The 14055-nt window shown below is 36.0% G+C and overlaps 1 protein-coding gene across 5 annotated transcripts in view; it reads right to left on the bottom strand.

Moving 5' to 3' along the window:
- The window catches only part of LOC105075715 (KRAB domain-containing protein 5), a 102792-nt gene that overhangs the window by 14698 nt on the left and 74039 nt on the right, over nucleotides 1–14055 (bottom strand). Inside the window, exons 1-4 of one of the 5 annotated variants that reach the window (XM_010963627.3) lie at nucleotides 11794–12999; nucleotides 10242–10288; nucleotides 3131–3219; nucleotides 1753–1879 (exon numbers count right to left, since the gene is read on the bottom strand). The exons of 1 other annotated variant lie outside the window; for it this stretch is intronic. In XM_010963627.3, the coding sequence (XP_010961929.1) occupies nucleotides 1753–1879; nucleotides 3131–3139 (136 nt within the window). In that variant the 5' untranslated portion in view covers nucleotides 3140–3219; nucleotides 10242–10288; nucleotides 11794–12999. Of the gene's footprint in view, nucleotides 1–4; nucleotides 143–1752; nucleotides 1880–3130; nucleotides 3220–10241; nucleotides 10289–11793; nucleotides 13000–14055 lie in introns of those variants that run through there. 3 more of the 5 variants (XM_045523576.2, XM_045523597.2, XM_074371116.1) reach the window with 3 other exon arrangements.

Genomic DNA, 14055 nt, shown 5'->3' with positions numbered 1-14055 from the left:
TCACCTGTGACCTGTTTTCTTGTGGGTATGAAGATCTTTGTGAATTCACCTTCTGTTGATCTTAATTTGTGAGAATTCTAAAGCCCTCTTACTTTCCTCCAGAGAGAATTTTCATTTGCTTCGGCCAGGAGTCAGAGGGCACCACCTTAGAGAATAAAATTTCAACTCCTTTTCTTCTATTCTTTAACTATCTTTATTTCTTAATACTCTATCATTCACTTTTCTTCAGATACAATGTTTTTTGGTCCTCCTACAAAGTTAATGCCCATCCCTTTACACTTACAACTCTGTCTGCCTGGAATATTGTTCCTCCAGATATTGCCCTGACTCGTACTCTTACTTCACTCAAGTCTTTGTTCAAATATTACTTTCTTAGAGAGGTTTTTTTCCCCCCAAATCTACCTATCTAAAATAACCCACCCTTGCTCCCCATTTAGTATTTCATTTGCCTAGTCTACTTTACCTTTATTCATACTGTTTATTGCTACCTGCAATTGTTATATTTATTAAATAAACATATAGTACGTATATATGCACACACATACACACATATTTTTGTTTCCTTATTTATTTTGTATTTTCTCCCACAAGAATGTAAGTTTCAGCAGAACAGGAAACTTACCTAGATCATTACATCTCCAATGCCTACCACAATCCTTAGCACAGAATTGGGCCCTCAGTAAATAAATATATTTTGAATGAATGAATACACTTTAAAGAAGGGAGACAATGATGTAAATCTAAATACAAAAAAAAAAAAATCTGGAAAGGGACTGACAAGTTTACATAAAGGGGTTGTTATGGGGGAAAATGAAGCACTCCATCCTCCTTTGAAAGTGGGAAGGATTATCATAAAAGACCAAAAGGGAGACAAGGTAGAGACTAGGTAGGATTCCTTCAGGAGACTGCTGAAAACCCCTGCTTTGCTTCTCAAGTCAGAGTCCTTTCTCCCACACGACTTGGGCTCTGAAAGTGAGTGTACCAACTAGTAATCTCATACGGCCTTCAGAGAAAAGAGTAGTGAAGGGCCAAGAGACAACTATATTCCAGTGACTTGAAGAGTCCAAAGAATACAGAGATCGTTAGGTGGGAAAATTATTTATTAAGTTTTTAATTGATATAGGCTCTGTCCCTTATTTTGCTACAGGAAAAAACAATAAAATTTCTTCGACAATCACAGGTTCTTCCTGAGCTTTCTTCCAACAAAAGGTGTTTCTAGTATATTCATTCAGTGTAAAATATGAAGTTCTTAAAACATAATATTCAGTTACAAAACACAAATAAGAGAATGTGTTTTTTGTAATGAATTATGTTCACTTGAACTTTTAGTGAAGTGCACTGCTCCACCCTATCACTATATAAATGATATAAGCTTTTCTGTTGTCAGAAGAACCATTCATTTCTGCATCTATTAAAAAATATTTAGAGCTACTTTGGCAGATTAAATTGTAACAATACAGCATAGCCTGTTTTTTCTGGCAATATAGCCAAGTGTCCCAGAATTCAATTCTTTCCCCTTGATCATCAAGGAAGATGGAAAGGAAGACAGAAGGAAGATAGGTAAATTATATCTGAAGGATGGAGAAGATAAATGTGCCCTATGAAACTATCTATGTCCACTTCCAGTAATTTAAAACTATTATTTTGAGAATAAGAAGAAGAAATTTAATTACTTAAAAACAATCTTGAAGTAACATTTCACACAGCCATTCCAAAGGTACATCCTGAAATACTAGGGGTAGATATCCTTACCTAGTGACACCAGGTTACTGTAGTTCTCCAACATTACATCTCTGTACAAGTCCCTCTGAGCAGAGTCCAGGCATTCCCACTCTTCCTGAGAGAAGTCAATGGCAACATCCCTGAACATCACTGACCTCTGAAACACAAACACAGGACAAGTTGTGGAAATAAAGTATTTTTTCAGTGAAGAGGAGATGATGGAGAGCTCTCTACAAAGAAGGCAACAGAGTAAATAGGCTCAGAAGCCTCTCACATGATGAGACACAAAAGAAACTGGTGCTTCTGAAGTTTCTTTTTATGCCTGTTACTGTAGATATTTCCTGCATATAGAATATCTCATTATACACATAAGGCTAGGAATTAATGAAGTAAATATAATGTCCCAATTAAAAGAAAGAGGATACACAAGTACCCTGTATAATATGTATCTTATTTATCATACATACCCAATAAAGGCAAGTTTCTTTCTTATTCTTTATTTAAGAAGGGGAAAAGTTGGGTAAATTTTCCTGTAAAATCTCTATAAAATTTGTATAAAATTAAAGAATTTATTGAAACCTCATGTTGGTCACTATATCAGAATATACATCATCAGCATTTTCCTTGTTACCAATAATTTAGTAAATATTTTTAATACACTGTAGAATAGCTCCACATAATGAATATATTTGACTTAACAAGTTTGCATAATTGAACATTTTAGAATAGGATAATTTCATAAGCATTTCTTTGGGGATTTTATAATTCTCAACAGCTTTTCTACATGAATGATGATCTTTCTTGTTACTATTCACCACTTAAAAATGTACCTTTTCCTTATTCTAAGCAATAGAAAGGTGAAAAGATAATCCAAACTTACATATTCAGGATTAGCACAAAATGTTGAATCTCAACATGATCCATGTTATTGGTATTTGTCAATCATGGATTCCCAGGAAAGATCCCTGACTGATCTCTCTGTATTCAATCCTTAATCATGTTCCTAATCTTGAAAGCTTACAAAGCATGAGCTCTTGCCATTTGCGGACACTAAGCCCACTCAAGACCAACTCCTTCTTGTCTAACCAGAAAACTTAGGTCTAAAGAGAAGTTCAAGGTTTTCTCACATGTGGTGTCATGTAACACTCTATAAAATCAAGGAATCTGCTCTCATTGTATCAATGCTCCCAGTCAAAGATGCTCATTGAATTTTTGCATAAGTATATGAATATAGGCTAGATTAGAAAGACATACTTAGGGAAGACATCACTTATAAGAATGGAACAAACCAGGAAGCACATTTCTGAGTGGGGTCAGTTAGGAAGTTTCAGGAATAAGGGATGCAAACATGCACATAGCCTGTAAAAAAGTGACTATTTAAAGACAGCAGGAGGAAACACTGATTTACCTGAGCCATGGTTTTTAGAGCTGCAAGAAATGATCGATCATCTTCTGGATTTCCATCCTAGAGAAGCACAGTGTATGGAAAAGGCAGTGCTGGGGAGGAGAAAACAGAACCATGAGACTATGCTCTTTGCAAAGCTCCAAATGAGTAAGTTAGAATTATCTTTGTTGTTCTCTTCCTGTCTCTTGCTCCCATTCCCAAAATACACACTAAGCAGGGGAGATACAGGAGGTGGTTTTACTCTGGTCAAACGCAATGCTCTTTCTTGGGGAAGAGTATAGCTCAAGCAGTAGAGTGCATGCTTAGCACACACAAGGTCCCTCCTCTAAAAATAAATAAATAAGTAAACCTAATTTACCCACCCGTCCCAAAAAAACCAGCAAAAATATCCCTCAATGCTCCTTCTGTGTACAAAAAGAAAATACAACTTCTCTACTATTTCTGAAATAAAACTTAGACAATAAGACACACTTATATCCATTATGCCAAAAATAGAGATAATGGCCAACTGTTATATTTCAATATGTTAAGGACCATACACAACAACATAAAAGGTACAGATAATTACTTATGTTTATAACTACTTAAAATGAACAAATTGAGATTTATAAGATTACAATATTCAATTAAATATTGTTGACATCTTTTATTTATAGTTGACATTTTGAAATAAAGGTTGTGTGTGTGTGTGTGTATATATATGTATGTGTGTGTGTGTAATCAATGAAATGCATTATCTACAAATGGAGACTTCTACAAGCATGTGATACTGGCAAGTCAAACATCACAAGCAGTATTGCCATCAGTGCTGGAATTTTTCAAAATGGTTTTTAAAAACTCAGTAAGCTTCTGAATAAAACAAAATTCACTATTTTCTCAATCAAACAGTAGCATTCCTCGAATATTTAGCTAATAATAAAACTATGCTATAATAGTAAAATAGATATATTCAGCAATTTGAAAAAATCATACAAGAATGCTTTATGTGAAAGGTTCTAGACCCAGATAATTATAAACACATTTCTTCCTAGCTCTGGTCCTCATTTTGCAGGTCACAAAACAATTTTTTATTGCGCACTTCAGGACTTTTAGATTACAAGCTGGCAAACTACTGCCCACCAACTATTTTTGAAAATAAAGTTTTACTGGAACACATCTACAATCATTCATTTATATACTCTCTTTGGCTACTTTCACACTATAGTGGCAGAGTTGAATAGTTGCAAGAGAGACCATATGGCCTATACAACCTAAAATATTTACTATCTAGGCCTCTACAGAAAAGCTGCCTAACCTATGATCTAGATCCATGGCTTGCTTCAGTCCTTCAAGAGCCAGAAGCCTTTGCCCTCAACCCAGTTTTTTAACATTCAAAAGCACCCAGCTCTACTTCCAAAACATCCCTAGGATAGACACTGCCCCTACAGAGAATCCTTGATATAGGTGCTCAATAAATATTTAATTAGAAATTCCACTTCTTCCAGCTGCAAGAGATAACTGTGACCATCATAACAACAACAAAAAAATAATTCAAATAAGATGAAAAATCATAATTAAAAAAAATTCATCACAGAGCTGAAGATATAAACAAATTTAAATGAACTAAACTCCAAAAAGTGCCAAGCTCTTCTTAAAAGACATATATGGAAGCTCCCAACCCTGGGAGGGCTTAAACTAAGTTTTAATTATCCTAAAGGTAAACAGTCCAATCATTCCAATAAAAAGATGTCAAGATGAGATAAGAAAACAAATTCCAACTACATGCTCTTTACAATAAATGTACTTTAAAGACACAGATGGGTTAAAAGTTAAATGGAGGAATATATACCATAGAAATACTAAGCATAAGAAAGCTTGTGTACCTGTATTAATATAAGACAAAATAGACTTGAAGACAAAGAGTAAACTGGAGATAAACAATAAATTCATCAAGAAAACACAGCAATCCTAAATGTGTAGAGATTTAACAAGAAAGCATCAAAATATATTAAGCAAAACTCGACAGAACTAATGGGAGAAACAGACAAACCCACAAGCAGATCTGGAAATTTTAACATCTTTCTCTCAGTAACTGATAGAAAAAGTAGATTAAAAAGTCAGTAACAATATAGAAGATTTATACAATACTACCAAGTACCTTGTTATAATTGATAACATACCCAACTGTCAAGAATACCACACCCAACTGTCAGGAGCTGAGCAGTGCTAGAGAGCTGAGTGGCCAGTTGTTGGAAAAACTGATGAAGACAACAAGACAACAGCCAAAATGGAAGTACCAGTCAGGCCCTTAATCACTTACTAATCAGTTAGTACAAGCCAAGAGTCTAACCCAGAGAGTGTTGACTCCCACACTGTTCCATTTTCCCCTATGGTACAGCACCTAGAGAAGATTATAGATGGATAAACACAAGTGTGGGGAATCATCTCACTGATAAGTGAGTACCAAACAAAAGGTTCCTCCCATTTCATGGACCAGAGCATGGAGAGGAAGATGGGGGGAGGGCTAGGAGTAGAAAAAGTTTGAGTACTGAGTCACAGTGGAGAAAAAATATCTTCAAGGCTTGCCTCCCTATCCATGATAAGAAGTCTTGATAGAGGTGACTGATAAAGAGGTATCATAACGGAGGTGCTTGGGCTAGGAAGGCAGATATGCAGAGGTGCCTGAGTCCTTGGACTGCAACTCCCTTAGGATCTTGGACTGCAAGTCCCTCAACACGCTGGCTATGCACTAAGTCACGTGTGGGGAAGAAATAAGCATCAAAAATAGTTTACATTTTAATCAGAGTATATTGTCTGGTATTTGTCCACACATTATTAAATAAGAAAGATTAAGAGAGAGAGGAAGGAAGGAAGGAAGGAAGGAAGGAAGGAAGAAAGGAAGTCTAATAGAATCTCCAAATATTTGCAGATTAAACAAACTTCTAAATAACCTATGAGAAGAAATCACAAAAGACATTAAAAATTATGTTGACCTGAATGACTAAGAAAATACAACTTACTAAATTTTGTGGGCTGCGCAAAAGCAGTAAAGGAAAATTTATAGCTTTAAATACTATCTTAGAAAAAAAGGAAAGTGTACCATTAATGATTTAGGATCCCATCTTAAGGAGATGGAAAAAGAACAAATGAAGCCCAAAGTAAGAGGAAAAGAAGTAATAGAAATAAACGCAAAATCCATAATATAAAATGGATTTTAATAAAGAATATCAACAAAGTAAAAAACTTGTTCTTTCAAAAGATAAATACAATTGGTAAGTTCCTAGAAAGTCTATGAAGAAAAAAATTTACCAATATGGAGATAGACTACACATCTTATAGACATTAAAAGGATAACACAACCCTATGCCAATAATTTTGATAGTATGAATGATATGGACAAAGTCCTTATAGCACAAATTATCAAAAGTTACACAAGAAGAAATAGAAAACATAAATTACTCCACACATATTACAGAAACTGAATTTTTAATACAACAAAACACCTTGCTCACAGAGAAGATACAAATGGCTTCACCAATATATTCTACCCACATTTAAGGCAGATATAATACTATTATTTCATAAACTTTTTCAGAAAACAGGAAAAGGAGTAAACACTTTTCTACATTTTGAGGCAAAAAACCATGATGCCAAAACTTGACAAAAATATTACAAGAAAAAATTAATGCTCAATATCTCTCATGAATACAGATACTAAAAAATTATAAAGTAATATCAAATCGAACCCATTTGACTTTGGTACTGTTAGTGTGTTTTATATAACTAAGACAAAATTAAGTCCCTAAGAACCAAAAGCAAAATGAAACTTATCTGTTGATAATACTAGCAGGGTAAATGCAGAAAGGAAGTGGTTATTTCCGGGAACTTTAAAATACAGTCATTTGACATTAGATCTCTAGGGCAATATGATCTATAGACCAAATAACTATTAACTGACAGTAATTATACTGTTATTAATACTACTGGCATGGTTATTCTAAAACATATATATATTCTGAATGGATTAAACACATATATCAATATATATCAATGAGAATAAACCAAGTATGTAATTATCTTAATGTTATTAAGAATAAAGATTTTCAGAGTACAAAAAGAAATACAAACATAAAAACCAAGATAAACTCCATAATCTTTAAATTCAATTGGAAATAGCAGTATAAATTCAGGGTTTATTTTTCTCCTTCTAAAAAACACATGTTTAACCTGTTCTGTAAATGCCTACAAGCAGTAACAGCCAGAAGCAATGAGAAATCCTATTATCCTAATTGTGGCTTATTAAAACCATTTCCCAGTAAAAGGAACCAGGGCTCCATAGAGAAATGGCTGATTTCATGCTTAAGACAGGAAAAATGTACATGATGGCCCTAGAACATCTTGTGACACCAGAAAGTTTGTATTCTACCAAAGACTCCAAAAGAAAGCAAAAGGAATTCAAAAGGAGACAAGACGGAGTAAAAAGGATCCCACTGCTAATAGACGGACAATTTGAGTGTTAAGAATAACTGCTATGCACTGAAAAATATCAAATATATTTAAATCCACAAGTTCATAATGATAATTTAAAAGGAAAACACAGGATAAACTTTGGAAAATGCTAAAAAAAAAAAACCTGTAAAATCAAGCTTTTACCTGAATTTTTTTGCATAAGCTATACTTCAGAGTAATCAAGACATTGATGAGAGTATGGCTTTCTTTACAGAAGCATCACAGCTAATAAATGCAGGAGAAATGACAGAATTAAATACTATTTTGTAACTTCTGATAAAATAATGGATTCCAAATACAGATGATCAATGGCTGATAACATCACATAAAGGAAAACAACCAAATATTATTCACCACTTCATAGACATACATACCATTATGTGTGAAGGATTAGTGTGAAACAAGCAAAAACACAAAAAACATGAACTTGATCAAGCCTCTAAAAATGCCAGTTTACAAGAAACAGAGGGCTAAAGGAACATGTTAAATGATGCCACATATATACAATCAACAAAATCCAGAATATAGGTAGCTCTATAAGAAACTCTGTTTCTGGAACAAATAAACTGCAAGAAAAGAGAAAAGAGAATGAAATATTTAACAAATATATCTTACTATTACACTAAATGAACATTGTTTGGATCTTGATTCTAACAAACCATAAAAAATATTAATGGACAATGTGGGAAATCTCAACACCAACTGGATATTTTATGACATTAAGAGAGTACTGAGTTCTTTTCTTTTTAGCAGCGATAATATTGTGGTTCCGTTTTCAAAATTAAAAGTTCTTATCTTTTAGAAACATATACTAAAGTATTTATGGATGAAATTTTATATCTGGAATTTACTTCAAGATTATACATGTTTTGAGGGGAGTGGGGAGGGAGTAGTAGAACCATAGATGAAACATATTTAGCCTTAAATTGTTACTTGTTGAAGCTGAGTGATGGGTAGGGTACATGAGGATGCATTACACTACACTTTTAGTTTTGTATGTTTGATTTTTTTCCATAAGTTAAAAAAAAAAGTCTTGATAGATCCCAAATATGAACTAGGGTTCATTCTAAAGGAGGTTTTTTGAGTAATTCTCATTTTCTTCCTTGTTTGTAACCTTTTGTATTTTCTAAATCATGCCAGCAAATAACTACTACTTTGATGTCATGAAACAAGTAAATAACAGCTTCCTGAAATTTAAAACAAGAGTATGCAATGTGTAAAAAAGAAATTCTCAATAAATTCATAAAAAAAGAATATTTAACAGTATACAGATAAACTCAATAGGATATAACCATATAAAATCGTTATCTAACCATATGTATATATATATATATGGATCCATAATCCAATGAACTCCAAGAAGTCTTGCTTGTTTTCCTGTATTCATAAGGTTAGTAAAGATATTCATATTGTTATTTTGAAATTCTTTCTTTTTCTCAATCCAAAAGGAAGCAAAAAATATGGAAAAAGTAATAAAGTACAAATATAATACAAATGGTAAGATGATGGATTTGATTCAAATCATACCAATAACCACACTAACTATAAATGATAAAATATTCCAATTAAAAGACAGATGTTAAACTGGATAAAAACACAAGATCCAACTAAATGCTGCCTATAAGAAATGCATTTTATCAGAACACAAATAAGTTAAAAGGACAGAAAAAGATACACCATGCTAACACTGATGAAAAAAAGCTAGAGTGACTATATTAAATATCAGGTAAAATAAATGTTCAAAGCAAAAAATATTACAAGGAATAGAGAAGACCATTTCATAATAAAGGGGTCATTTCACCATTAGGACATATACCTAATAACAGAGCTTCAAAATACATGAAACAGAAACTGATAGACACTACAAAGAGAAAGAGGTAAATCCAACAAATAGAGACAAAGTCAGTAAGGGTACAGAAGATTTAAACACTACCAACCCACTCGACCTAGCTGATAGCTACAGAACATTTTACTCTACAATGGCAGAATACAGTCTTTTCAAGTACACACCAAACATTGACTAGGATAGACCATATATTCTGGGTCATAAAACAAATCTTAATAAATTTAAAAGGATTTAAATCATACAAAGTATATTCTCTGAACACAATGGAATAAAATCAGAAATCAGTAGCAGAAAGACCCCTAGAAGAACCCTTAAGACATTTGAAAACTAAATAACATATTTCTATATAACCCATAAATCAAAGAAGAAATCAAAAGGCAAATTAGGGGGGATTCTGAAGTGAAGAGAGAATAACTAAAATAAGATTGGCAACTTTTGAACTGGGCATATGATGGTTCATTATATATTTGTGTACATCTGAAAATTAACAAACAAAAAAAGTTTAAAGACAGAATTCTGCTGTGTCAGAAATAACACAACAGAACTCTTCCTTTTTAAATTTATGGATCTTGAATCCATTCTTTGTCAGTGTAACCACTATTGGGAAGCATTTATCACAATTAACTTCACATATTCCTTGCTCCCAATGTACAGAAAATCGCCTTGCCCCTCCATCATTTGCGAAGGCTTAGACAGGAAATTTCAAAAAGTAAGCAAAGATTTCTATGTTCTGAAAAAAACAAAGGCATTTCAGGAAACAAAGAGGAAACATCTACTCACACTGGAGCTTGTTTTTGATTGTATGACAGCCATTCTTCCTCTGGGCTCTACTTTCAGGGAAAGAAAAAGGAATCATGAGATACTGAGCCTTTCTTAGAGTATGCTCTAAATTAGAACCACCCCACCCCATCTCACTGATCTACCCCTTATTTAACATTTAAGAGGAAAGTCAGAAGGAGACTAGAACAATTCTCTACTTTCTGTATTAGAAAGAAGGGTCAAGATCATAGCTATCTTGGGCTAGCATTTGTTTCTGGGTTCAAGGGTGTTCACCGGACATAGAGCCCTGCAGTGGAGTGCTCCAGGTTCTGAAGTGTTTGGCTCATTCCTCTAGTACACTCTCTGGAAATATTCCCACTCCTGGAAAACCACTACATTTTCAAGTGGCCTGTCTTGAAGGTGCTATCAGCTCTAAAATTCTCATCTCAAGACTAGGTCTGTCCCTTAGAAATAACTTAAGATTCTTCATTCAGGGACTCACATTTCAAACTTACTTCCTTGCTGTCACTTCTCTGCATCCAAAACTCTTAAGGCTCTTAAGGTGAGAGGGCACCAGCAAGCAGTAGGGGAGCTACAACTACAATCCCAGGGCAAACTAAGGATGGATATGAAAATGAAGCACTACAGGGCATGTGTAAAATGAGGGATAGGGTGGTCAAAATAGAAAGAAGTCAAATCCTCAGAGGACAAAGCCACATGGGATTCTTGATCCATAGGCAGATTCAGCCCCAGAATGAATCCCAGAAATAACACTCTGTACTCCACTAAACTCCCATAAGCTCACAGACTATAAAATATACAAATGACCACACAAAGACACACACAGTAATACTTCCACAGTCACACAGCCAGAGTCACAGAAATCACCAAGTTGATACAACATTGCCAGACCACCTAGTCTTAAAATCCAATCATACAGAGCATGCACACAATTACTCAAGCATATCCAAGCACCCTGTCGGGGACACATACTGCCCAAAACACCCTTTCACAACAGCACTTTTACTCCATTCACACAGCAATGGAAACAGCACACACCCAGTCATCCAATCAAATAGCCAGAAAAACACACCAAGTACCAGGTCAAGGAAACAAGCAGTCACAAACACTGTGTCACAGAAACACTGTCATAACACTCAAAGTCACAGGTAAACTCCAGTAACAAACATACAGAACCTCAAAGTAATACAAGCACTTCCAAACAACAGCACTATCGCACACCTCACAGTCATAAGCACGCAATTACACCGTCACAAAAGCACATTTCCAGTCAGGTAAGCTTGCGTTTACACACACAATCACAGCAGGACTATCACACTCTCAGAATCACAACTACACTCACACAAACGCTTACACACAAAACCACAGTAGCACACGCCCATGTGCCCATACAGCCACCAATATCAGGCTGGCTGGCGCGCGCGCGCACACACACACACACACACACACACACACACACACACACACACACCAGCGGGAGGCACGGCCACACACGCAATTCCAGTGACGCTTCCTCCCAGCGTTTCCGCCGTAGCATTCCAGACATCCTCACCTCGACAGAGGGTGCAGTTCAGGGTCCAGGATCTCGTCCCCGGGGTTTCCGCCCGGTTTCGGGTTCGCCCGCCCCGCGGAAGCCAGGCCAAGCTCCTCCACAGACGCAGCCCTCTCCCCACGCAAGGCCCCCGAATCGCGCGAGCAAACGGAAATGAAGCCGAGTTCGGAACGCGGTGGCTCTGGGAAATGTAGTCCAGCTCCAGGTAGGCTGAGGCTGGCCGGCCGCGACGCTAGGAGACCTAGTCCGCTAACTCTTGGCGGGGTTCGCGGACCCAGGGGCTAGAACCAGCTCACCCCAACGGCCGTGCCCCAGAGGTTTCTGGGAGAGCCCGCCTGCGCTCAGTGCGCAGGCGTCCGGCGCGCTCCGCGGGGGCGGTTGGGGCTCGAGACAGCGAGCGCCGAGTGGACCCAGGGTCTTACCCGTCAGGGAAAAGTGGGACCGGCTGGTGGGGCAGATGCAGGGGAGCAGTCTGAGAGTCGAACTGGCATGACACCCTCTGTATACCTTGTCGAGCCCTTTGGTGCGTGTGAATGTGTTTGTATGTGACCAAGCGAGGTATCCCTCAGTGGCTGGGTGTATGGTTGTATTTTGTGCCTGGGTGTGATGCTATGTGCTGTTGGGTGTGAGGTGATTGGTACTCGAAGCTGCGTGGTAATAGCGATTTATAACTATGTGCGATTGTCTGACAGAGTAAGGGAGTTCTGCTGTTGTGATTTGTGTCCATTATTGAGTGTGGTTGTGCGACTGGTGATATTTTGTGTTTTTTAAATGTACTTTTCTTGTACCTATATTTCAGAGTGTCTGTAGGAGTTCAAAGAGCTTGTATATGATTGTGAAGAAACGATGGATGGTCAAATTAGTTCTTCCTTTAACACTGATATGATGATCCGGGAACGTTTACCAGTTTATCGGGCAAATAATTTAGACATTGTTTTTCTATTGGATCAAATATATGTATTACGGAGAAGAATGCAAAATCAACGTAGAGCTTTGTTTTGTTTTGTTTTTTAAGAAGATCATTTTAAAGGCAGCCCTAGGGTAACTGCTTTTTTTCTCTGCCACAGCCCTTTAAAGTAGGCATTCATTCTTTTCTACATTAAGGGGATATTATTGGGTAAGATTGAGAGGCCATCCACATAAACACTAAGTACTCTTTCGTAATCTGTTTTTTCCGTGTTTTAAAACATGAAATATTGCATTAAAATACGTATACTTTTCAAATGTTTGTAATATTTAAAAACAGATCATTAGTGTTTTGAAGTAATGATGAAATACATTTCGAATATTTATGACTGAGTTGTTAAAATTTGTTAATATGGTGTATGTTTTATTGGGACATGTATATTAAAAATTACATGGAATCTGTTGATCATAATTTCTTTTAACCGTTCTACACTTGTCAGAATCATGAAACATATCTGAATAGTTCCTCATTCATAATGGCCATCTCTTGGATCTTGACGTTGGTTATGGGTGGTTAAGAATTTGTCAATTCACACACCAGTCAGAATGGCCATCATTAAAAAGTCCACAAACGATGAATGCCAGAGAGGGTATGGGGAAAAGGGAACTCTCCTACACTGCTGGTGGCAATGAAGTTTGGTGCAGCCATTATGGAAAACAGTATGGAGATGCCTAAAAAAACTGAAAATAGATTTACCATATGATCCAGCAATCCCACTCCTGAGCATATATCCAGAGGGAACTCTAATTTGAAAATATACATGCACCCCAATGTTCATAGCAGCACTATTTACAATAACCAAGACATGGAAGCCAAATGTCCATTGACAGATGACTGGATAAAGAAGTTGTGGTATATTTATACAATGGAATACTACTCGGCCATAAAAAAGAATAAAATAATGCCATTTGCAGCAACAGGGATGGACCTAGAGATGGTCATTCTAAATGAGATAAGCCAGAAATAGAAAGAAAAATACCATATGATATCACTCATATGTGGAATCTAAAAAAAGAGGACACTAATGAACTCATCTACAAAAACAGAAACAGACTCACAGACATAGTGAACAATCTTATAGTTAAGCAGGGGAAAGGGGTTGGGAAGGGATAAATTTGGGAGTTTGAGATTTGCAAATGTTAATCACTGTACATAAAAACAGATAAAAAACAAATTTCTTCTGTATAGCACAGGAAACTATATTTGATATCTTTTAATAACCTTTAATGAAAAAATATGAAAATGAGTATATGTGTGTGTGTATGTATTATATATGACTGGGACATTATGTCGTA

Source organism: Camelus bactrianus, chromosome 9, assembly GCF_048773025.1.
Source record: "Camelus bactrianus isolate YW-2024 breed Bactrian camel chromosome 9, ASM4877302v1, whole genome shotgun sequence".
Lineage (NCBI taxonomy): Eukaryota > Metazoa > Chordata > Mammalia > Artiodactyla > Camelidae > Camelus > Camelus bactrianus.
The sequence above is the reverse complement of the archived record's forward strand: the minus strand, read 5'-3'. Positions and strand labels throughout refer to the sequence as shown.